A 25,873-nucleotide genomic window follows, 5' to 3' on the forward strand; every position below is an offset into this window, starting at 1 on the left:
AGGTAGCTGTAAAGAGCGATGAGGTCTCCCCTCAGCCTCCTCTTCTCCAGGCTGAACAACCCCAGTTCCCTCAGCCGCTCCTCATCAGACTTGTGCTCCAGACCCTCACCAGCTTCGTCGCCCTTCTCTGGACACGCTCCAGCACCTCAATGTCTTTCTCGTGGTGAGGGGCCCTGCTAGTTGGAAGAGATTTGCTGAATCACAGGAGCCAGCCTAGGATTAACATTTAGGTTAGTGGGAAACTGAGGATATTTGAATGATTGCCCTTTCCTGGTGACTTCTAGAAAAGGCAATTACTGGGATAAAAGAATATTTTGTAGACAACCTATAAATTTGTTAACTCCATATAGAAGAGGTATATAATGGACTTGCTTATATTCTCGACTTCACAGGGGTGTGTTGCTGAGACCCAGATTAGGCATAGCATCACTTAAACCTGAGACAAGGTGAGACTTCAGCAGTAACAGCCTTAAAAGCTGTGGACGGGAGGCTCTAGCAGCACCCTGCAGGCTAGGAATAAATAGCTTTAAGGCCATACGGCACAAGAGAGGCTCCTTCTCTTTCCACCTTCTGCCCGTTGTGGCTTTTTTCACGTGACTTTCATGCAGGGCCCCCTCACCCGCCTGAGCCTGTGCCCCACCATACCTGGGATTTGCCCCCCTCGTGCAAGAGCGAGTGGAAGCGCGGGCACGCAGCAGTCAAGGAGCGCACCTGTAACTTTATCGGATCCAAATGTTGCTTGTGAACTTTGGCAGGGGCTTCTTTTTGGATTTTAAGGGCGCTGCTGTGCAGTGTTTTGCTGAGCTCTGAAATGGCCGTGTTTTTCTCGACATGCTCCAAACCGAAGCTGGCTGAAAAGTGTTCTGAAAGAAATAAATCAGAAATTTAGAATGGGTTCTTCCCAGCTAGATTTAAATGGATGATTTTTTTTTTCCCCAGAAAATACGGGATTTATTTCCAGTGACAGGATTCAAAATGCAACGTCATTTTAATTTATTGTGCATTTTTCTGTGAGGGATGAGAAGAGATCACAAGACCCGTATCCATCCTGACCTCCAAATGTCAAGTATCTGGAACAAGCTGCTTCCAAGGGAGGTACAAGGCAAGCAGTTCTTGTAAAAATAAATCAATAAAATACCACGACCCCCAAAATTTCAAGAAAAATGGTCAGGTACTAAGTGCCTTTTGGATGATTGGGGTCTATTAATGGATGGCGTATGGCATCGAGAGGAGATGGGGAAGGTAATTAATTACTCAGTTAGGAACTATCTGTCCAATTCAGAAACGCAGGACTTTTAATAACAAATTCCAGGAGTAGAAAACATTCACTTTGTACCTTAATTCATCATCAGCTTAAAACTTCTCTGAGGTTTATGAGCCTGATCCAAGTTTTGGACAGATCTGGGCTGAGTTTCAAGGGAGCTGCAGGAGTTTCATGACATTGGCCGGGGCTGCGAAAGGCTCCTATAGAACTGGAGAGAAGGGACTGGTCAATGTAATCCTGACGAAGTGCTACAGAGATGCCCCTTCTGTAGAGACTCTTGTGGTTTTTGGTGATTTCAGACCGAAACAATGCAGAACCGGGCAAATTAGGTCACGTGTCTCCAGCCCCTCAATCTGGAGGGTGGAAGTCAAGGTGAAATAAAGCACACTATGTTTTTTCTCCCCCAAAACAATTAATCAGCATATGATGTCAATCAAGTTTTATATAGTTGTGTTTGAGGCTTCCTGTGTTGGTGTTTGGGGTTTTTTAAGTTGTTTGTTTGTTTTTAACTCCTTCATGTGTTGAATCATAGAATCTAGAATCATTTAGGTTGGAAAAGACACTTAAGATCATCGAGTCTATCTGTTAACGTAACACTACCAAGTCCGCCAATAAACCATGTCCCTAAGCACATCTGTCCATCTTAGGGTGTTTCCAAATATATTTCAGAGCATTATCTCGAACATTATGGGCATCGAACCTATGCCCCCAAAGTTTCATCCATACCGTCAGGGAAATCTGTCTGATGATCTAGATCAAAAATTCAGAGGTATGTGTGGGTGACCACCAACCTGTCGTGCTGAGCCCTTCCACTGTGCAGAAATTAACTTCTGAAACCAAAGGGTTATAAGACCGCAAGAGAAAGGGAGACAGTTTGCCTGTTACTCGCACCAAAGGACACGTTATCAGTCATGTTCTGAGTTTGTCTCTGGCCAAACCCATCGGTAGCGACTACAGCGAAGATTGTGCTGGTTGCTTTCAGATGGAAGCGTTAAATGCATTTTATACATAATTTGGAGAGACATTTGAGGTCACAGCCTCTTTCGGGAGGATGTGGTGGCATTATTTTACACCAGGGTCTGCCTGGACCATCCAATTCCTCAGGCACAATTTCATGCATTTAAATCTCCTATTAGTTTTGTGCTCTGAAGGACGCAGCGGAGCAGCCCTCAGCCCGGAGCTGTCCTGTAACGATTATTAGCGGGATGCAGCAGCGGAGCGCGCGGTCATGCCACGGGGATAAACAACTCCAGGAGCACGTGGGGAAAAGCCAAACGCCGGTGGCCTTCGCTGAGCTCTCGCGCTCCACACAGCCACCGTCATCCTGCTGCAGTGCATCCTCCTCCTGCCACCGATGCTTCTTCTTCAGCCTTGCAGGGGAGTGTCTAATGTGGCACATGGGTGGTAGGTGTGGTATTCCCACCACACTACCCTCTGCAGCTCCAATGGATAACAAAAGATCCACTTTTAAAAAAAAAAAAAAAAAAGATTTTTTTTTTCCATGTTTTCATATGGCTGTTGGGGCTGGAGCTCAAAAATATCAGTCATAAATTGACTTCTTTGGTGCGGGGATATTCCTTACAAAGCGGTGAAAGTAGGAATAAAATCACACCGCAGAAAAACACAGCAGCTTTAAATTTACAGCCACTAAACCTTGGCAAATTAGGCACCTGGGCGGGGAAGTGATTGCATTTGGGAAGTCCGAAACTGCCTGAATATCTGTGTTTCCTTTCCAGGTGCTTGTGAATAATGTGCTGCTCATGACTGGAACCGAGATGGAGAGAGGAGAGAGATTATTTTCTGATGGTAAATACTGGTTTAAATGCACGGGTGCGCACTGCGGCGCTTTTGCCCCGGCTGGGACATGCGAAGGCAGCAGCCTCGCTACTCCCATGTGTGTCGGAGGCTACAATGGGCAATCCCCAGCCTCGCCGGCTGGCCCAGCGGTGTTTTCCCACCTATATTAAGCTCTGCCAGGATGCGGCCGGTTCAAGGGCAGCACAGGGCCCTTTAGCTGGTGTTTAATGGTGCTGGCTGTGCGCATGGGTGTACGGTCCTTATGGTCACCCCCCTCACGGTCACAAATGACCTGTTTGATTCAGAAATGCAGCGTTACAGCATCTCAGGCAGGTTTAATGGCAATTTGGGAGAGGGTGTTAGCTGCCCCCCCCAGAGGGGATTAATCCGGCTCTTCAGTGGTCACAGCTTCATGGGTCATGCTATGGATGCACCGCAAGGGCACGGGGAGATGGAGCTATTCAATACGGTCACCGGTTGTTCTTTCAGCAGTTTGTTTTGCATTTGCCTGCTTCTGCTATTGCTTTTGGTGCGCCTGTTGAGTAAAACAGTAGGAAGGATTTATTGAGATTATTTTGGAAAAGCATTGGATACTGTGCTTCCTGCTGGTTGGATTTACAGCTTGGGAGGATGCAGTAAGAGCGGGGAGCTGCTATGTGGCTTAGACGTTGGGGAAGTCTCTTGGGAAAGGTGGGGGGAAAGGGATGAGAGCTCTAGGCTCAGTGTTAGGGCCCTCAAGCTTGAGAGTGAGTGGACACAAGAGCATCCATTTCATGTCAGGGCTGGGTTTGGCCTTGATGTGCCCCACGCAGCCCTGATGGCGTATCGTTGACCTTGGAGAGGTTTCTCTGCCCCTGCTGCCTCACCTGTGTTGCATAGTTAAAGGATGTAAGAAAGTCTCAGATTTGCTCGTTGGCAAGACTTTCGTTCCAGGGACTAACAAAACTTCCTGAAGAATCATAATTGTTACTGATATTACTTATTATCTTAGGAATTGGTAGTGCAGAGTCCTGAATTTCATGTATAAAGATATCCCCAAGTATTTGAGATGCTGCTCTACGCTCCCAGCGCCATCTCCCGAAGTATCAAAATACTTCACATCTCTTCACCTGAGGTTTAACTCAATCCCATGATGGCATGTAACTCAGTTGCGTATTGGTATCTCCATCTTGTCAATAAGGAAGCTTTTTTTTTTACACAACCTATGCCATAACGAACCTGTAAGTACTTTGACATAGGCTGAAGGAGCCTAAAGATGTCCTATGTGGATCATGCACCTTGGTGGTAACTGTCTGTGGTTTCTGGGTCACTCAGATGTCCCCCTTTGCCGGGACTGGGATGTGTACTTGCATAATTTCAGTGTCGTCATGATTTGTTTGTGCTTCATTTCCTAATGTGTAGTACTTCCCAAACTGATACTACCTTGACTCGTTGCAAATTTGAAGCAAGAAGATGCCGAAAGTTGTAGGGAATAGAACAGAGAATGTGTTGATAGAGGGGTGTCTCAAAGTGCTGCTTTTTCCGGTGGTTTCATCTATGATTATGCAAGCATCACAGTGAAGGTTTCCAAGTGTGCTTCATTGCAAAGCTGCGTGGGAAGGTGCAGAAAGCACCCGCACATTGAGGGAAGAGCATCGGAGCCGGGGAGATAGAGCCCTGGGTCTAGGTAAAGCTGAGGACATGACCGTGCTGGTGTGGGCTCATCAGTGCCACCTTTTGGGTGGAAAGAGGCTTTCAGGAGAGTTTGTGTTTATGAGCCATCGACTTTGGCTTTTGGTGAAGGGAGAAACGGGCAGTGGGGGGCTGTGGACCAGATCCGGGTTTTGTCCGAGGCTGCAGCTGTCTGGATGTGGTGTATTGTCACTTGTCACCCCCCTTTGAAAGGTCGGATTCTGCTTGGCTTGTGGAAATTAAGCCTGGTTCTGAAACAGCTCGAGGGAAAAGCAAAGGGCCCAGGAGAGACTCAGAGGGCAGAGGCTGCCCAGGTGGGGTTTATGTTCCCCCGGGAGGGAGAGCTCAGGGGGGATGCTAAACCCGGTGCATCGGGATGCCAGCAGCCTCGGCAAAGCCCGACCTGCTGCTCCGTGGCGTGCTCTCTCGCAGAACCAGGAGCATGAAGTTATGAAAGGGAATTTCAGAACAATAAAGGGAAATCCTTTGCCTCCTGTACAGCCCAGCCTGGGAAATTCACCCTGCAAGAAGCTGCAGCCTCAAATGCTGCTGCTGGCATTTAAAAGAGAGTGGGTTAGCTTTATAACCAATAAAAGAGTTGGAAGTTATTTGGCAAGGACTTGGTTTCAATGGGAATTAAGTTTGGGGCTATCTAATGCTCACCGCGCTCATCTGGAAAGAAACTTTCCAGTCTTGCAGAGCAGCGCACAACCGGCCTTCTGCTTCAGAAGCTGTATTGGTCGCAGCCAGAGATGTGATATCGGACTCGATCGATCCATCGCTGGCTTTGTTTCCCCGTCGCTCAAAAACGAGCGCGGGAGGGTAACGGAGCCGACTTCCCCGTAGCCGTGTGCGGGACGCTGGCGGGGCAGGGTGCGGCGGCGTGCGGGACGCCCTTACTGCAGCCGGTGGTTTTGGCCTGTTCCCACTGACCTCCGTCGCGCGTGGGGCCTGGAAAAGGAAGCAGGGGGGTGCTGCCCTTGGGCGCAGACCGCCTTCGCGCGGCAGCTGGTGCCGCGGGGCGATGCGGGGGGCGGCCGTGCCGGGAGCGGGGCCAGCGGGGGCCGCTGCGCGGGGCGCGGGACTTGCGCGCTCTCTGCGTTTAAGCGCGGGAGCGATAACTGCGGCAGCGGGGCATCTCCTCCGCGGCTTGCGGCGGGGGGTGGTGGGCAAGGGGGTTTCCTGCTCGCCCGACGCGGCTGGGAGATGCGTCAGGAAAAATAAAGTAAAAACAAAAAGATTTTTTAGGATTATTGTTATTACTAACAATAATAATAACGCTGCTGCACACGGCCGTGTGAGGGAGCGGGCGGCCCGACGGCTGCGCGGGGCGGGAGGGGGCGGCCGCTCGGGGCCGGGCCGGGCCGGGGGGGGCCGTGCGGAGCGGGGCCGTGCCGTGCCGAGCCGAGCCGCGGCCGGGTGATGTCAGGCTCGAGGAGGAGCCTCCACCGCCTGCCCTTTTACTTTCGGGCGCCGGCACTTGGCCGCAGGCTGCTGCCGCTGCTGGCCGGCCCCCGCCCCCCCCCGCCCTCCGCTATGGGGACCCCGCACTTTTAAGGCCGGGGCGGCCGCCCTCTGCGCCGCCCCGCGGGGGGGGGCACCGTGAATTAATTAAAAATCGCTATTTACGTGGTTATTCATTGCCCCGCTGCGGGCATGTGAACAACCACCCCCCACCCCCCCTACATCCACCCCCAGCGCCATGCCGGCAGCCTGCATCCTGCTGCTGCTGCTGGGGCTGGGGCTGGTCCCGCCGGCCGGGTCGCTGCCCCTCGCTTCCCCACGGCGTCTTCCTCCTCCTCCTCCTCCTCCTCCTCCGTCCCGAAGCCGTCTCGGCCGCCCTTGCTCGCCTCCCGCCGCGGGACACGCCGGCAGCCCGGGTGAGTGCCCCGCTCCGCCGCGGGGATGGGGATGGGGTTTGGTCCCGGCAGCGGTCGCGGTGCGGCGGAGAGTCCGCGGGGTCCCACGCTGCGCGGGTCCCCCTGCGGTGTGGGTCCCCGCGCACTCTCCGCCGCACCGCGACAAAGGGTTGCTGAGCATCCCGGCATCACCCAGAGCTGCATCGGCTGCCAAGTGCCCCCCGCCCCCCCCAATCCCCTTCCCTTTTTAACCTTGCCCAGCCCATCGTGGTACAGGCAAGAGCTTCAGTGGGTGAAGGTTTGGGATGGGAATCGCGGGTGGGAAATGGTAAACACGTCGTAGCTGCGTGGACTGACTCGAAAGCAAGCAGCGGAAACTTCACAGAGGAACTTGAGGAAGGCTCTGGTGGGTACCAGGGGCACGGCCAACACGCGTCCATCCGCCAAAATGCTTCCCAGGTGGGAAATCCGTGGCTCCCATAGGTGGTCTTCAGGGTCTGAGTCACCTACTGCTCATCTTCAGACATGTCATCATCTCACCTTAGGTGCTGACCCACATCCAGGTGTGGGGACAGATGCCATCAGCTCTTTATAAATACCCTCTCTGTGTCGCCTACAGACTGTCAGATTAGTCATGTATAAAGTCACATTTTTACTTCCGTGCCATATTTACAGTGTCGTTACCAGGAGCAATGACTAGTTCGGTGCTTTACAAATGACGCTGAATTTGGTTTCAGCACAGGATAAACCATGTTTTTCCCAGAACAAGCAGGGCTCATTTCAAGTGTCACCCAGTAAACTGGTTCACTTGCTCGCCGAAGAAGACGCATAGCTCTAAGGATGAGTAATTCTTGATGAGTTTGGAAAGTGCTGGCTGTCTGCAGGTGGTATAAGGAAATCCAGTATGTCAAAATAGTCCTGTGTAGGTTAGAAGTAGGTTTTAAGACTGATCGCCTGCCTGAGCTGGACCACCAAATTTCATCTTTTAATTCCTGATGTGAAGAGAGTATCATGCTTTGGTACTTGGGGTTAAGTTTATTTTCATGGAGCTATACAATTTAAGGAAATGTGACAAAACTACATTTACAACATTTCAGTTTTCTTCGCAAACCCAAAGCGTGCCTTTGTAAGATGTATCCACACTAAACCAAATGTATAGTTGGGGATAGCAACTCGGATGTACCCTGCAGTGGATTAGAAAGCTCCCACAAACAGCGTTTGTGTGAGAGCAGCCCGGTGACTAGGATACTGCACCAAAATTAAGGAGATTTGGGTCTGTTCCCAGCTCAGCCACTTCTTTGTGCCACTTCAAGTGTCAGTTTGCCCTCCAGACCGGGAGAGAAGAACGCTGTCTTACCTGCCATCAACCTTGTGGAGATAAAATCTGCAACTTGCCAGCAAAGTGCTTGCCTATTATTTGATGAGAGCTGCGCAAATTCCTCGGTGGACAGAAAAAACTATTTAATTTCATCTCAGCTTTCGATCTGGCATCTTTTCCTGTGACCTTGATGACTCCTGAGAGTCAGCGGAGGAATGCGTTTCCTTTGTTAAGAGTCTCAAAAGCTCGAACTATCTGTCCACAGGCTGGAAAAGCCATTTGTCTGGCTACCAGCGTCTGGCCTCCCAGCTTAGCAGCGCAGGCTTTGCTCTGTGCAGCCTGTGCTCGGCAGCTACAGGTGCTCGTGAATCATGTCAATCCCATCCAGAAGGAACGGGAGATGCATCGTGAAGGAGTGATAAATAGCCCAGCAGTAGCTCGCTCCCTAGCAAACGGCATCATGAATTACGCTGGGTCCTGACAGCTGCGATTCACTCGGTGTTAGCTACAGCTCTATGCTTGTCAGTCAAGGGAATTGTTTGCTGTTATGGGAGTGGGCTGATGGGATCTCCTGAATCACTCTCAGGTTGAGCTGTAGACACTTGAGAAATCCCTGTTGTCTGTCTCACCGCCCCTCCTGCCCCTCTGAGATATTTTTCACCTTTAAAAACGCTTGCTTGAAGCGAGGTGGGGAGTGTTTCTTGTGAACCCATCACCCCGGTGCTACGTGGAAACGAAGATTACATCTCTGTTTGAAATGAGGCTGAGATTAGGCGGCAAAAGCCCTTTCTCAGGCAGGGCTTAGCGAGCAGATGGTGAGGCAGTGGGAGTAGAAATGGGGCTTCTGAGTCTCTCACAAAGCGTGGGGCAAGGGAGCGGGGCGGGAGCCGGGCTGCCCTGCACAGCCTCGCTGCCTTCCCCGGCGTGCCTGCGCCTCGGAACGCATCTGCTGCCCCTCCCTGCCAAACCCACCGTGGGCTTGTCTGGTGAAGAAATGAGGACAGATGGCTTTCGCGTGTTGTTTAAAGTACAGGCTGAATACATGGAGAGGAACATAAGAAAAAACAGGCGAAGTAGGAAGTGAGAAAGCTGGTGACAGTAGAGTTAAAGCATCATCAAACCCCTCCGTGAAATTCCTCCTGGCAGCTGTTTTACGTGGGCGCCGGGCGAGCAGAAGGGCATCGTCTGCCTCCAGCCTGGGTCGGGCGGGAGTTCTGTAACAAGCTCTTCCTGCAGGTCTCCTTATTTCAGGCTTCCCATCTGTAAAATGGGAATAATTCCAGTGATACCATGGGGACAGGAGAGGTGTCACTGAGCCCCTGACAAAGTCGCTATGGCTGGGGTGTCCCCCTGTTTCTGCAATGTCCCTTTTCCCTTTACTTCTGACCCATGCCAGTGCCCTGCCACGCTGTCCGACATAGCACGGGGCCACCGGCAGTGGGCTTGCCCTGAGAAGTTGATCTCCTTTTCTGCCATCTGTGTCCAGCCTTCCGTCCTTTCTCCCTCTCTCCTGTGCCAGCTGCCACCTTTCTTTGCAGCTTCCCTAGTGGGAGCCCTGGAAATAAGGTGTGAAATCACCCGAGAAGGAATCAGCTTAGCTTGCAGCAGAGATTTAGGCTGGCTGCTAGGAGAAACTTCCCAGCCCTAAGAGAGGGGCAGAACAGCCTGTGTTTATTTACATTTTTTTTTTTTTAACTTTCTATCTTTGAAACTTTCTCTGTGCAGAAAAAGCAAATTTAGGAGTGAGGGAAGAAGACGATGAGGATGCCAGTTTGCACAAAAGTATGGTATTGCCTCCAAACCTGGCTCAAATTTCCCAGTATGGATTTCATGGCTCCTGGGGGGCAGAAGCCTGGCTCTCCATGCAGTCGTGCCGATGCAGAGAGGTGTAAGATGATGCTGTTTAGCATTGATGTGATTTTAGGTGACCGTGGGTGGTGCAGGAAGGATGCTTCCTCCCCCTGTAGCGTGCGGACAAGAAAGGATCGCCTCCCACACCTCCACATTGCTATCAAAAGACCCGTAGGCTGCAGGGTTTTCCCATCTTGGGCATCTTCGCTGCTCCTCTCTGTGAGCTGTTAGTGGATTTGGTTGGTGTGCTGCGAATGTGAAGTCCCTGAAGCTGTATAGATTTAGTTCTGCTCCTTTGGGGTACGTAATTAAAAGCAAAACAAAAAAAAAAAAGAGAATTAAAAAAAAAGGGTTTCAGAAAAGGAGGGATAGAGGAGATCAGCTTCCCTGCCTCTTCCCCATCCCGAACCCCTGAAGGTAATGAGGGTTGTGCGCTGACCAGCTGGGTTCACATCAGTTTGTAAAAGCACTTTGTGTGATATTTAAGCGGTAAATGAATACGGTCCAAGAGACAATTGTGTAACCTGACTGGCAGGGAGCACGTAGTGATGTGTATTGACTTACCCCTCCATACGCAGTGAATGCGAGTGCTAAGCCGTGTCCAGGGCACAGCAGGTAAGGGGACAGCTGCTGTAGCTAAAGCCCCTAAGGGCTCCCTGCAAAGTTTGATTTCCTAGGAGCAAACTGCCAGAGCCAGCCCGTGCCCATTCAGCGGGCGCTCGCAGCGCGCTCTGCTCCAGCAGCCATCGCCACTTCAGAGGGATAATTTAATTTGCTTTAATTTTCTCTCGTGGCTGGGAGGACAAGGGAGATGGGCGGTTGCTGGTGCAGGGGTGCCTTCTTCAGGGAATATTATTTTCAGTATCAAAAGCTGTGGATACTGATGAGTTTAGAGGAGGTGGGGTTTCTGGGACAGTTTGCTTCCTTCACCTGCTCTTACAGATCCCAAGTTTTGGGCTGGCAATCAGAAACCCTCTGTGATTGAGCTCCCAGTTTGTCCATTCTCCCCGTCCCGTTCATCTACAGGAGGCATGTCCCAGCAGCTGAGGCTCATGGCTCCATCACCATCACATCTCTCGGAGGTGGCAGAGGATTACGCCCATGTAGTGGAGGGGGTGTGATACCAGGCTGGAAAGGCAGTTGGTCATGGTATGGTTGTAGTGCAAAGCTCGAATGGATGCTGCCATGGCTGGGACTGTGCCGGTGCATCCGAAAGGTAAAGCCGCTTCTTCAAACCTGCAGTGTTTCAGGCCATCCTGCAAAAGGGATTTCGGGAGGTGTCTGGGCAATAGGAGCAGGGCATTGCTCTGTCCTGCAAGCTACCGAACTGGGCGCTGAGCCGTTGCTTGGGTGAAAGCGGAGGCCAAAGCCCGGCCGACTGTAGGTGCGTGCCGGCTGCTTGTTTGGTGCTGCCGCCAGCCAGCCTGGGCTCCGGGGCTGTGCACGGCTGCTGCGGGAGATGCTGCTGGCCCCGCTCTCTGCTCTTACGGCTGTACAGAAGTGGGCTGAGGCCTTAGTAGCATCAGTCTGGTCATGATGGTTTTATTTATGAAGCATTCACCCAAGCTAATAAAAAAGCACAGAATAAAGAACTGTTTCAATTAACAAGTTAATCAAGCCAATAAAACCTGTCAGTGTAGCAATAGTGTTTCAATGCTGTGGTGTAGAGACTAAGGCACCACTGAAGTCTCCGGCTCTTCTGGAGTTGCTGCTGGAAGGACCCGTTGGCCGGTGCTGTGGGTTCCCCATCAACAGTAGCTACGTATCATTTCCAAACTAGGGATAGGTACAGAGCAGTAGGGCTCAGCTATGGCTGAGCCTGCTGGCTTTTTGCAGCAGGAAGATGTCTTTTTGCCGGTATTTGTGCTGCTGTGGGGAGGCAGGAGGGGGCACGGTGTGCTGCGCCCAGTCCGGCTGCCCCTGCCATGTGTGGGGCGCTCAGGGCAGGGCTGCAACCTCCTAAATACCCTGGAGAAATGATCTGGAGCTGGATGGATCATAGATAGCTAGTGTAAACCCTCTGGATTCTGGCTTTGCTTCCCCACGCAGTTTCAAGAGAGTTTCTGGGGCGTGGGGGGTGAGGAGGGTCTGGGTGGGTCAGGGTGTCTCTGCACAGACGAATGGCACCATTCATGCTTGGGCTGATCCAGTCGGACACACACAGAGCTCCTCTGGAAAGAGGCATAACCAGATGCTGGCACCTGTGATTGTGCCTTTCTGCTGTTGCAATGGTGCAAAGAAGCTTTTGGGGCAGTTTGACCAGCCAGAGAGTCAGAAGGTGCTCCAAGCGAATTAAAGGTTGGTCGTTCGCAATATTCCCCTGATGCTGTCCGATACAAAATCCATAGTCTAGCTCGTGAGCAAGCTTGTCACGAGGCCTTACTATCCCAACCACAGGCCCTGTTATTTACATTCGATTGAAGATGTAGGTCATACGATACCTTTTTTTCTTCCCTGATCAGCTGAGCGTAAAAGGCAGAATCCAATTTTCAGTGGCAGTAGACCTGATTACAAATTCAAATTTTTATTTCTCTGAGCAGTTTTGCAACATTTGCATTGTAATTTGCTGTTTCCATAAATATTAGAGGTTCATTTGCTGGGATATTCATCCAGAGCAGATGCAAGAGGGCTAAAAGCACAGGCTCAGTGAAAGAATGAAGTCTGTGGATGCCTATCAGGAGAAAATGGTTTTGTCACATCTGGCCACCCTTCCCTCTCACCCTGTTCTGCATACATACAGCTGATGTGTGCACACCCATCGCTATGTGTTTTTAATGCCCAGGTGTTACACCATAACATCCTGCTGCTTCAGCAAGGGGCATGGTTCACTTACGGCTCTTCGATTATGCAGAGAGTTCGCATTCATCCTTTCAGGCTGAAATCATTTGTGTCCGAGGACAAGGAGAGAACTTTCCCACCCAAAAGGGAAATGATGTTGCATTACCGAGCGACCAGCCCAAGAAATAATATAATCTTAGAAAAATGCAGTTCCCTCGAGTAAAGGAAGCTCTGTAAACTTCAGCTCCTCCAAGCTGTTAGTGTAGCTGTTGCCTGCGTTATAGTAACGCTGCTGTCAGACCCAGTCTACTGAAGTGCTCAGGAGACAATAGGGCAAAAAGGGGATAAGATCCAGTGTCTGCTTAAAATGAGGACCTCTTGTAGGATCTGAATACTGTGAGGTTTATAATGCAGATTTTAGGATCTTGGGTCACATTCCTTCTTTGCTGTTAATTTGTTTTTTATCTCAGCTGGGTGCTGGACGTGGTGACAGTCACCCCTGGTCCTGAAGAGCTTGGAGAAGGGGCAGGCAGAGCCAGGGTGAGCAGAGGGATCAGCTGGAGGAAGGTAAAACAACTGCAAGGTTTTCGCTGTCTGGGGTGCTGGGATCAAAAGTCTGGTTGTGTAAAACCAGGGGAGAAAGAGGTTCATTTTTAGAGCTGTCAGTGTTTGGGCAAACCCATGCAAGGGAGAGACGTGATAAAACTACTCGGTGAGCAGTACATGTGGTTTGCTGTCTTCTGCTCACCACAGGGCGGGTGGTGTTAGCGTGTGCCATGGTTTATTTTGGGCTCTGTGGGTGCCGAGTGTGTGCGGGTCCCACGGCCGGGGCGTGAACCGAACCACAGGGACCCTCCTTGGTCTGGGTGCAGCAGCTCCCCAAGTTGGACACTGACTAGAGTCTTCTCTAGCAAAGTGCCCATCTTCATGAGACCTGTAGGAACTTGCTGTCTTGGAGGTCTCTGCCTTCTAGGCTAGTTTTTTTTTAATGTAGGAGGACAGACAAAGCTGTCTCAGGAACTTCATCGCTTCAGAAACAAGTATAAAATGCGTGAGATAAAAAAATACCTTTTCTAAAGTGCCTGAAGTGCAAAAAGCAACCTATTTCCTATAAGCAGGGCGCCTATGGGAAATATCCTACAAGCTGTCGCTGCTCCCATGCTGCTGCCCCCAGTCCCTCCCGTGGCTTTGGATGAAGGTATTCCCCGTTGCCTGTCCTCCACGCAGGCAGGGCTGTTGAGGAGGGTTATATCTGCTTCTGCATCCGCCGTGCCCTTGACTTGGAATCATTTGATAAATAGTTTTGCAGTTGGTTACTTTAGCATCTCCCGAGCTGCAGTCAGCATCTCGGCTGTGGGCGAGGGAGCGCTGCTGCCAGAAGTCAGGATCTGTGTCAAGAGCCTCCTAAGATTTGGCTGTCTTTCCTTAAAACCCCAACTCCTGGAGTTGTCGTTACAGGAGGATCACTTAGAGGGGGAGAAAAAGAGCTTCTGGCTGTCGAGGTGGTAGATAAAAAAACCCTGAAAATGTGGGCTGCAAATCCAGGAGACACACAAGAAGTCCAGGTTGGCTGTATTTAAAAATACCACTCGTTCAAAGCTGATCTCCAGAGGCTTTTGAGTCCAGACGGAGGGGCTGTTTCAGACACTCCTGCTTGGCAGGGCTCTGCCTGTGTGTCTGCAGGAGAAGTGCAACCATCTTAATCGTCTTGCTTTGCTAGGAAGAGAGAGGGTGCACAAAGAAATGCAGGGCAATGCAGCAGGAAAATTGGGTGCAAACCCAATTATTTTCTGTCCAGCTGTCTGAATACCTTGTGCAAGTGCCTTGACCTTGGCAGGTTGACTCTCCGCTGGGAGAAGCAAGCTCCATCTGCCTTTTCACTCTTTGCAAGGACGTGAAGCTAGGAGGACTTTTAAAACTGCCTTCGCAGCATCCTGACTGTGGTCTGGCCAGTTTAAGCTGCTTGAGAGTGATTGTGTCATGCACAGTGCAAACAGATGCTGCAGGTCCTTCCCTTGGCCCTTCTGCATGAGCACCCCGTCTTGGGCTCCCAAGTCAGCGCTTGCAAAAAGTCCTCTGAAAATGCCGTGGCCTTTGCGGTTCATGGAGATGTTTGAGGGACCTTTTGCACAGTGGTTAGACGGCAACGAGGATCTTGCAGCTGAAGTTTGGGAGAAAATACCCTTTTCTTTTTAACGCTGAGCTAATTTAGCTCTGGGATGAAATGAGCTGGGAAAAGACTGAGGAGGAATGTTAGACGGTCTGATAGATGAATGGTTAACTGGGCAGGGTTAATGGTTGTCCCAGGGGTGCAGCCCAGGCTGCATCTCCCAGAGGACATCGTGTTGCACACACACACATTCAGAGTGTTTTTCTCAGCATTTTTCAGCGTGGTGTGATGGCAGAGGTTTTAAAGGCCATTACAGGAATCAGTCTGACCTCTTGCCTCTATAACGAGGCGGACATCGTTGTCATTTCTGCTGCCAGAACCACCCTCAGATTCCCTCAGGGATCTCAGACCATGGAAGAAACTCCGTGCAGGAGTTTTGGGCTGATGGGCAGGCTCCTTTGGGTTGCCAGTAGCAAAGGAGGGCTCTTTATTTTTTCAGAAGAGCATGCTAAAAGGCACTTCTGCATCTGGAGTGACAAGAGGAATTTGGATCTATAGAGCACAATTATCCACGTCACCGCTTGTTAGGACACTGATGTTAACACCCTTCCTCTTGTGGAAAATCTCTTAAGCCCCGAGGACCCGCGTGAAACGTCGCGCTCTGCTGAACTTTGCTGAGGCAGGGATGAATCACACTAAGTTGAAGATTTGGCTTCAACATATTATCAGAAAGATACCTTCTGTGATAGCCTAGCAGGAGGGTACTGCAGCCCACGCAGGGCAGCAGGACCTGTCTTGTGGGAGGACAGCACTTTTTGGAGTATGTCTAAGTTGGGGGGTGGAGGTTGGAGTTTGGATACTTGAGGGGTTTTTGGTTTGGTTTTGATTTTGAGTGTTCTGTAAAAGCAAAAGGCAGGTCTGGAAGGGTTCTCAAGACATCTCCCAAGGGATGTCAAGGCATCTCCCCTTGCAGGATCACCCCAGAAGATGTTTATCTAACATGTTTTTAAAAATTTACTCCAGAGAAGGGTTTCACAGCATTTCTGAATAGCTGTCCCGCTACATCTGTGCCATTATAGGTAAGAAAACGCTTTCTTATCAGGGAAACTGTAGCAGCTGGTAGTTAAACCTTCTGCAGATAAAGATACGCCATCCAAGTGGTGGCCAGGTTTGACCCTGCGTAACTTGTAAAGTCTCATGAACTGGCAAGTTAAGGTAATTTAGCCATCTGGGGAAGTAAAGCAAAAGGTAACCCTGCTTATTGAACTAATTTCTACCCCTGTGATGGGAATGAATTTCCAGGAGTGGAAACATCAGCAAACCAACTGCGCATGATTTGCTTTCCTTGTCAATTGGAATCAAGGACCCTGATTGTGGAGCATAATACTGCTTTTGTAGTTCAGCCTTTATCTTTGTGCCGGAGCTGGGCATAATTGTATCTGTGTCTGGAGGGACAAGGAGAAGGGTTTCAGTAGCTGGTGCTCACAAAGGCATCTTTAGAAAGCTCCTTACCCCTGGTACAAGCTTGGAAGAGCTCAAAGGAAAATACCCCTGAGTAGCTTTAGGCATTTGAACAGTCATCATTGTTTGATTCAGATTTGGTTACAGGACTAACATCTAAATGTTAATTCTTTTTAGGACATTATCAGCTCTTTCAGCAAATGCAGAATGGGGCTGCAGTATTAGACTGGCAGCCAACCCTGCAGATAAAAGCCCTTTGAAAGGATGTTTCTTAGGAGGGAAACTTGATCAGTGAGTGCAGAATAATTGTGAAGATGGTCTTTTCTGAGGGACACAGCAAATACGACACGTGAAGAAATCCAAATGAAGACCAGAAGGGTTCTGACCTGGGGAATGGGAGTACCAGCAATTTTGTGCCCTCCGAGAATGGTCCATACCATGCAGACAGAAAGCCTCATAAACCTGTCCTGCAAATTGCTGGTATGCCTGGAGACTCTATGGTACTGGGTAAGCTGCACCGCATGCCGGGTTAATACTGAAGTTGATGGTCACTTGATGGCAAGAGCATGGCAAGGCAGTCAGTGTGAGGCAGCTCTCAGCCGGGTAATATGGGTCAGCATGTGGGTAGATGGGGTTCGGATGCAGATTTCTGGCCTCCTGTCCCTCTGCGCTGCCTTGCTGTGGCCAGCACCCATATGCACCAAGGTAGGCTGTGACCTGACCCTAACTCCTGTGAGTCCTCAGTGACAGCTTGGAGGGTGACAGCCCAGTCCTGCCCTTTTCCATCACCCATTTCCACTGCTGGCTGCAGGGCTCGGCCGCGGGGCTGCCTGCTGCAGAGCAGAGACCTGCACGCAGCCAAATGAAGGTGTCTTGTTTTCAGCCTGTCTGAAACACATGCAGAAAGGCACTGGAAATGGTAAATCCCTTCCCCTCCGGTTCTCAGAAAGGAAACATGTGACTGCAGATGCAGTGGGAGAGCGGTGGGGGACAGCGGGAGGGACACCCGGTCCGGCCGCCCCAGGGCACGCTGCTCCTCTGTGGTGGTGGTGCCTGGCTGGTGGGTGCCAGCGGGGAAGGACCTGGCTCGTCCCTGGAAGAAGGTGGTCTGGCACCATCCTGAGCCCTGCCACCGCCGCTTCCGGAGGCTGATCAGTGCAGTGTCATCTAGGAAATGCGATTTAGATCATCATCCTTTCGCGGCAGATGGGGGAAGGGAGATGGGGGCCCTTATCTCTTTTGGGGATTAATTTCTCTTTAAGCTGCTTTATTTTTTTGCCTGTTTGCTTTTTTCTCCATCGCCTCCCAAGTCTCGCCGTCCCTTGCAGCAAGAGTAGGAGCCGTGAGAGCGTCCATGGTTCCCACTGCCACGACACCATGCCCTGCATCCCACCTTCAGCTGGGAGGCGAGAGCTGGGTGTAAGGCTTGGGCTGCCACCAGTTTTCCCCTGGGAAGGGGTTGGATTTTGCTAGTCTACATGGAGGGAAGAACCCAGCGAGCCTTGTATCTGTGTGTCACCAAACTGCATCCACCCCTTGGTGGCCTTGTGATTCTCCTGGATCCAAGAGGGCCCTTCATCCCTCTTGTCCACACCACGTCCTTGAGAAGTTGCTCAGTTCCCAGGTTGGTCATCATCCCTGGTGCAGCCACTGGCCAGCAAAGCTCTTTGGCGCGTGCTTAGCATTAAGCACGAAGAATAGTTCCCTGGGGAGCTCTTCTTAACTGCATTGCTGGAGCAAGGCTCTGGTCAAGACACCTGGACCACAGCCCACCCTGCGGCAGTGTGCAGCGTTGCTCGGCCCCGAGGGACCCATGGCAGCCTGTGGCTGCTTCTGTCGTGGCCTCTCAGCGTGCCAGCACCCCTTTTCCTACTCCCTCCTCCATCTTCCAGGTATTTATTGTTCCCTCCTGGCTGTGGAAAGCAGCTCCTGTGCTCAGACCACTTTGAAGCAGGGACCTGTGGTTTTGTTTCCAGAGTTTGACATGAAAATACCACCTTGTTTTCTCCTGGGTCTGCAAAGGGCTGGAGTCCTCGGCTCCTGGGGCAGATGGCTCCTGACACACGTATGCTTCATGCCGCCGGGCATTGTTTTTTGATGCGCGTTGAGGTTGTGTGCAGAAAAATCTGTGCTTCAGTCCATAGTTCTCATGGTTTTAAGCACAATCCCAAATAATCACAAATACCAATAGTTTGGGTTTTTTTCCCTGCAAGATCTGTTTACGTCAAATGCAAGTCACTGAGCTTATATTGGGAGTAAATAAGCTAAACGGAATGACTTTGGTTATACATGAGGTCAGACAGAATGAGCTAATGCTCCCTTCTGGCCTTGAAATTAAACTTTTCAGAAAGCAAAATTTCATCCTGCAGCTTCTAAGCTGCTAGCACCTTTCCTTACGGAGGAGCCCGAGCCCTGGGGCTGCGCAGCGCTCTGCACCTCGTGAGGCTGCTCACCCTCTTATTGCTGAAATATAGCCCTGCTTGGAGGCAGTTTTCCTATATTCCCAGTTCAAATGAACATGGGCAGCTGCTGGGGGCCTGTGACATTACGAGAAAGTCTTACGATGGATTGTGATGCCCTGGTTAACATGCAAAGGGTAATTAATCTCTCCATAGCAGCAGCAGGCTAGCTTCCCTGGAAATACTGCCCCATGTGAGATTTTTACCAATTTCAAACCTTGCAGACAAATTCCAGGTTTCTGGAATTATTCATGTGAGAGCTCTGGAGAGAGGTCCATGTTAGAAATTAAGTCACGTGCTTACAAAAGCCAGCAGCGGCATCGTCGTCCTCTCTCCACTGCACACACTGCCATGGCTTTTTTCCTTTTTTTCCCCTTTCTTTTTTGCAGCCAGGATGTTTTTTCTTGCCTTTTTATTGTTCCAGTGACCTAGCAACTCCACTTTGGTGGAGCCCTGCCAGGAGACTTCCTCCCCGAGCCGTCTGACAGTCTCCAGCAGCACTGCCCTCGGATGGGAGCACAAGTTAAAATGACACCGGGCTGAGTCCCTGCACGGCTTTTGCTCTGCCCTCGCGAGCGCCGGCGAGGGTACCGCTGCCTTCCCACCGAGCAAAGCTTCCAGGGGACTTTTTACAAAGCATGGAAAGAAGGAGAAGCACTGCATGGGTGATATTTTCTGTAACGTTTCTGCAGGACGTTACAGAAAAGGCTGGAGGGTTTTAGAAGTGAATTAGGTGGTGCTGGGATTTAGCATTTGGGATCTGTGGTGCAGGCAGGGTGGTTGGAGACATTTCAGCATCGCAGGGCAGAGGGAGAGGGGACAGAGAGGAGGTGCGAGTGCTCAGAGAGCTGTGCCATTCAGGAGATTTCTTTTGGTTTATTTTTATTAATGTTTACTGAAAACGGTGGGACAGAAATCCCTTTGGTAAGTACTCCTGGGCTCTGTCAGCTGGTGCTGGGGCAGGACTGCCTCCGCACTGGGGCTGCAGGGGCTTTTCCCACATGAACACCAGGAAGCAACGCTGGAGGGGACACTTCTGAGGTAGAAAATAGACGAGCCAGCAAGCAAGCAAATGCAGCTAATTTGGGCTTTCTGCTCAGGAAAGGCAGCAGGGACATGGGTCCCGGGGCCCTGTGGGGCCTTTCTGGGGCTGGAGGCTCGGTCCCCTCTTCGCTGGCCGTATGGATGGATGGACTGGGATTTTACTGGAGCCTTGGCATGGTTATGGGGTTTTTTAGGAGTACGGGCAGTCATGAGACAGCTTATCCCTGTTGGAAGTGGACTTGTATTTCAACGTGTTTTCTAAAGACTCGGCAATAAAACAGGACTTTTTCTTTAATTCAGTTGCCAAAAGCTATTTAAAAACAAAAGCTCATGAAAAGAGGTTTAAGGGGCTGGTCTGAGCCCTGGACTGGTGGTTTCAGGCAGCATGGGTCCCTGCGGTCCCAGGGATTGAACCCAGACTGTCCAAGAGAGATGAGTGAAAAGCTCAGGGTTTCATAGGCTTGAGCTGGTGATCCGGGAGCCTGCATCTCCCCAGGGAAATGTTTGGGACACCAAAATTAAGAGGCTGGAAACCACTGGATAAGCAGGACAATATTGTGTCCCTGCACTGGGCAGGTTTTATCCCCGCTAGCAGGCGGGCCGTACGCATGCATCCCATGCTTTTGGAAACAACCACAGGTTTCTGTGTGCTTTTTATTTTGGAGTACCTGTTTCTCTGCTTTAGGGTACTTTAAGGTATTAAGCAATACTTTGAGGTATTGCTCTTAAAAGCAATAATTGGATCTTTTTGTTTCTTATGGCATCTCCGAGCATGAGGCTCTGGGATCACAAAAAAAAAAGGTAGGAAGCAAAAATGGTCTATAGCATTCTCCGTGGTTTTACAGGTCCTGGAGGGGAAGTGGTGTGGAAGTGCAGCGTGTTTTTGTCTCATAGAGCAGCACTGCAAGCGAAGTGCCATGGCCTGGCATTGGAGGGGGCTGAGGATGATGCCAATGTCCCCAGCCCTGTGGGCACCCATCGCCCATGGCGACTGGGTAGATGTTAACCACCTGGATCTTGGCACTCCGAGCTTGCAGGGTCTGCTGCTGTCATTAAGCCCCCATCACCTTTCTCGAGCTGACATATTAAAGCTCCAGTCACCTTTGGTGGCTGGATAAATCCTTTGTATTATGGTTAAAATGATTTAATGTCCTGTGAATTGCTGTCCTGCTTTGCCTGGGACCTGGTGGGGAGAGGACGAGGAGCAAGAGGACAAGAGCAAGGCGCTGCCAGGGGATGCGTCTATAGGGCACCCCATCCAAACCGAGCCCCACAGCAGGGCAGGAGGCGCTGGCAGGGTTCCTGCACCTCTTCTCTTCCCCGTCCACCCTCTCTCGCCACCTTTCTTCATCCAGCCTGAATAATTCCTTTTATTAATATCGAAAGAATTAGCAAAAAAGGGTTGACCACATGTGGTTAAAAACCTCTTGCATTCTTCCCGTGCTTAGTGCACACATGGGACCTTCCCCAAGCAATATTATCAGTGTGTTTACGCTCAACTGACCCGTCTCAAGTATGAAAGCTCCATTTCAACCCCCCCTGCCCCCCCCCCCCCCCCCCCCCGCCCCCCCCGCCTCAAACTATTTCTTTCAGGGCAAGAACAAGGAAGGAAATTGAAAATCCCAGAGAGCCCTGGACGCTCCAGATTTAGGGCTGTAGCTTTTGTTCACACAAACTCACTTGGCTCCTAACTGGCCTCCACCCATGATCCCGACATCCGCAGCAGCCGTTCAAAACACAGCACAGAACCCGGCCCCGGCCCCGGCGGGGACCGGCAGCCACCCGTGCCACCCGCTGCGAGGCCGGCAGCCCCGGCGTTGCTCCCCGTTTCTCCTCTCTCACAGCCTGCCTTTCTTCCTAACCTTTTCCTACAGCCGGCAAGGAGTTTTCTTGAGTTGAGATGAGTTTTTTCTCCTTCCGCAAGCCTCGGATGATGTTAAGATTATGCAACCTTAACAGATGTGGGCTTTATAATTATAGCTGCCTGTCCTTGGGAGGAGCCTGCTTTAGCTTCTGGCGCGCTCAGCTCAGCATGGGATGCTCCCGGGGTGGCCATAGCCCTGGCAAAACAGCCGCTGCATAGGTGGCCATACCAGGAACGGTCCCCGGGGAATCACCACCCTCCCGAGGAGGGACAGCTCTGGGGTGAAGGGCTGCTCTGGGCAGCCAAGGAACCACTTTTGGCTTTCCTTGTGTGCAAACACAGATTAAATTTGCGTTCCCTGATCAAGGGAGTATTTTTCTGCCCTTTGAGGAGAAAGAGCTCTTCTGCAGAAAAACAGCGGGGCTGGGATAGCTCGCGGTGTGCCTTGGCTGGCTGTGATGCTCCTGCCAAATCCTGTCCGTGGGGATCCTGCTCCCCTTGGCATTACCAGGATACCTCACTCCCTGCCCTAAAATGTCCATGAGAGATCACAACCACTGCTGAAAACTTACAGTATTGTGCTTTTCGGTGCTGTGCTGACCCATGGTTGATCCTTGAGCATCACCATGATGTTGCCCCGGCAGCAGCCACCTCCTGGCCAGGGCGATGCGTGGCCCGTCCTGCACCCAGGGATGGAGACAGAAAATCACTGGTCCAAAGAGGATTTTTCAGGAGTCTCATAAGGTAGACATCCAGCCGGGCTGCCAAGGGGCAAAACCAAAGCTTCAAGAAATCATCTGGAACTTGATCTGTTTGTCCTGGCCGCATTATAACTCAGCTCCCAGCAAGCCACGGACTTGTTATGCTTGCGAAGAAAAAGTAACTCTGAGCCTCGACCTGTCTGGTGAGCATCACTGCTAGTTTTAACTGGGAAGGAAAACACCGATCCGGCGGGTGGCAGAAGGGTTTTGTGCTGGAAGTCAAATAATTCTCTTGGCGGCTGTGGTTGCATGGAGTTAAAACGCAGAAAGCAGTTGGCAGCTTAGGATGTGATGAAATTGTTAGTGACAATTTCTGCTTTAAGCCTTTAATGCATCAGGGGAGGCCAGATGGTCCCACATTTATTTTTTTGGAAGAAGTTTGCATCTGGTCCATCCGCTCCAGAGGGGGGTCATCTTTGAAGGCTAATTTCTGCAGGCAAGTCAAAAAGGAGACTGCAGTTGTCTTGCACTTCTGGCAGGCTTGATGGCTCTGTGATGAGCTGAGACTTCATGCCTATTTTGTTGAGCAGCCTGATTTTTTCATGTTTCCTTACTACATGCTGTGGGTTGGATTTTCCAGCACAGCTTATGCGCTGCACCCACCAAACCAGGGAGCTGAGCCCATGGTGGCACAAGGTTTTCCTCCCTGCACCGGGCCCTGTCGTACCTCTCAGGGCAGAGTTAAAAATGCCAGATGACTCTAAAAAGCCTGTGTAAACAATACCTTCTTATTCAGCCCGTCCACTCCCTGGCTGCACTCAAAGCCAGGTTTGCTGGCGCCCACGGTAAGGGGAAGGGTTTTGGTTCATTTTATTCCCAGCAGCTCTGCAGAGCCAAAAGAGGACAGAGAAAACTCCGGGGTGGATTTGCAGGGCAAACAACAACCAGACAAGCAAACAGCAGCATTTTACTTTCAAACCAGTTGCCGTCTGCTTGCTGGCATTTCCAGGGTTATTTGCAAGAAGTGACAATTAAATGCTTGCTCCAGTGCCCCGCTATATATTTTAGCGTGCCTGGTTAGAGTGCTTGTTGACAAATGACTTGGCAACCTGAGAAAGCAAATTTCCCTCTGTCTATTCTCATCCCCTAAGGGTTTCTTTAGGCAACTGCTGCTTTGCCTTTTTTCTGAGCAGCAAAGCTGGCTGCTGGGGCACAGTAAGCATGGGTTGCACAGCTGAAAGCTTTTAGCGAGAGGGGAAGGGAGGGAAATTCAGTGCGCCGCCCTCCAGCACACCCACATTTTTCAGCATCAGAGCAGCTATAAATGGACTTGCAGGCTACAATTACAGGCTGGGTATTGGCTTGCAAATGAGTGTAGTGAGCATCCCCTGCGACTTCGCATCCCTTCATCCAAGGGGCAACAATAAGCAGCTTATTACATGGGACAGGAGCTGGCTCATGGGACAGGGCAGGATCCAAACAGCAGTGGCTACTCGGAGGGCTCAGCGAGGTGGGCACCGCAGCCACGGCTAGGGCTGTCTTAAAGGCACCCGATGGGCTCTGCTCCACTGCAGCCTTTGTCTCCTTGGGCTTCATGGTGCTCAGACTCCTGGGATGAAATGCAGACTGTCCTACCTACATATGTCTTTTTTCTTGGTGAGTTCCCACTGAAGCTATTGCAGAAGGAGAGAGGAGACTGCTCCCGAAATTGCCATCTCTGGCATGGCAGGTACAGCAACCCCAGAGGAGACAAGCAAGGCAAGGAGGAGTAGGTGTCCCATGGGGGTTTCTCCGAGGCACAGCTTTCTTAGAGAAAGTGCTTGGAGGTCAAGGACAGATGTGGAAGGCTTAACCTTGAACATGAGAGCTTTTGGGCAGGGACTGAGCGGTGCCTTTAGCCACTGCCCGTGTATCATCTGCAGCCCTGATTTGAGATGCTGTGTGCGTGCCAGGCAGGGTACGTCCTGTAGCCTGGTGGATCTTCGAGCTGCAAAGTGGGGAGAGTTCCTCCCTCTGTATGACTTTTCTCAGTTTCTTGAGAGGCTTCAGACTCTGTCACCCTAAATTGCGGTTTCTCTAGCCAGGCTTCCACTCTGCCCACCCAACGAGTGGAGCATACTATGGGCTATTCCAGCCCAGAGATGGTGTTTTGGTTATAAGGAAGATGGGCAAAACTGGGATGTCGCTGTTTCAGATGACACAGCCGTGATTTGAACTCGCTTTGACTTGCTGTGGTCTTTGAAGAGCATTTGAGGCTGTCGTGCCAGCCAAGCCTCGGGGCTGTAATGTCGGGCAGAGACAGTCGCTGCTGGTTTTTGCGTGACTGATGTGCAGGGAAATCCTTGCACAGCCCTGGCTGGTACCGTGTCCTGGAAACCCCGATTCCCCTGGCAAATCTCACTGCAACCACTCATGGCAGCTGTCAGTAGATGCTCTGCTCCAGGCAGTATCAAGCTGGATGGCAGACCCAATGCTGAAGCTACAGCTACTGCACCGGGTCCTGTGCTGCTGCCAGCGGTCAGCATTAATGATTGAGCCGAGAAGTTCGCTACTGAGTAACGTCTTCAGTCCTTGCTTAGGGCCCAATTTGGACATGTTTATATTCTAGAAATGCACACAGCCATCTGTGTGCTTTTGGAGATCCCGTAAAGCATGTGATGCCTGTTGACCTCCCTGGGAGAAGTAAGTTTTGGGTCCATGAGATACAGCAGATGGTAGAAATATGGAAGAAACTTGTGCAAAGAGGGGATGAGATTGCTGGTGTTACACATTGGCACAGTGGGGAGCAAGTGGAGGGAGGGGATGAGCTAGCTAAGCTAAAGGGTAATGCTGGCTTGGGAACCAACATTTATTCCATAAACGTGTTTATTCATTTTCTAATGAAATGAGAAAACGATTCTGGATGATGGGAGAGGTGGGAGTTTGGAGCAGCCTTCCAGCAGGAGCAAGAGAGCAGACCCAAACACTTTTAGGATGGAGCAGGGGCTTTGGCCATGTTTGCTCACAGAAAATGGACCTGCCGATGCACAAGTTCTTCTCTGTCTTGTTTCTCATGTTCTTGTAGACATTAATGTCAGATATGCCAAAATGTCCATCACCTTGCGGTGATTCCGCACCCGGATGGCCAGTGTAATCATAGAATTATAGAATCGTTTAGGTTGGAAAAGACCTTTAAGATCATCAAGTCCAGCCGTTGATCTCTTCTGTCCCAGTGCCTCATGGTGCCTGGATGGGTTATGCCAACCCTTCTGTTTGCCCTGCAGTTCTCAGACAGCTTCACGCTGGCTCTCCGGAGGCAGTGGGATTGGAGGTCAGGTATTCAGCAAGCACCGGCTGGATGGAGAGAGGGAAAGAGCTGTGGGGTCCTCTGCACTCCCTTCATGCCCTCGGGATGGGGCACATGGGCTGTGCTGGGCTCCAGCTGGCCATCAACTCTGGAGACCTACACACTTGTCCCATGGACTCCACACTGCACATATCTCCATTGGTTATTCATTTAAGGTTTTTTTTTTTTCCTCTCTCCTTTAAAGATTTATTTCTCCTAACACACAAAAAAGCATGGGGGTGCTGAACTGAATGCACATAAAGGTGGGTTTCAGCATTTGGCCCCACAGACCAATCTGATTTCCACTGGTGTGAATCCAAAAATAAATTTTATGTCTGTGTTTTGTTTATGCAAAATTTTCTCTAGTGTAA

The 25,873-nt window shown here is 50.9% G+C and overlaps 1 protein-coding gene across 1 annotated transcript in view; it reads left to right on the forward strand.

Moving 5' to 3' along the window:
- The first annotated feature begins 6,434 nt into the window (after window positions 1–6,434).
- The window catches only part of LOC104262838 (protein HEG homolog 1), a 52,326-nt gene continuing 32,887 nt past the window's right edge, over window positions 6,435–25,873 (forward strand). The window contains exon 1 of the mRNA XM_059820511.1: window positions 6,435–6,612. Within this exon, the coding sequence (XP_059676494.1) occupies window positions 6,435–6,612 (178 nt within the window). The remainder of the gene's footprint in view (window positions 6,613–25,873) is intronic.

This window comes from Gavia stellata, chromosome 8 (genome assembly GCF_030936135.1).
Source record: "Gavia stellata isolate bGavSte3 chromosome 8, bGavSte3.hap2, whole genome shotgun sequence".
Lineage (NCBI taxonomy): Eukaryota > Metazoa > Chordata > Aves > Gaviiformes > Gaviidae > Gavia > Gavia stellata.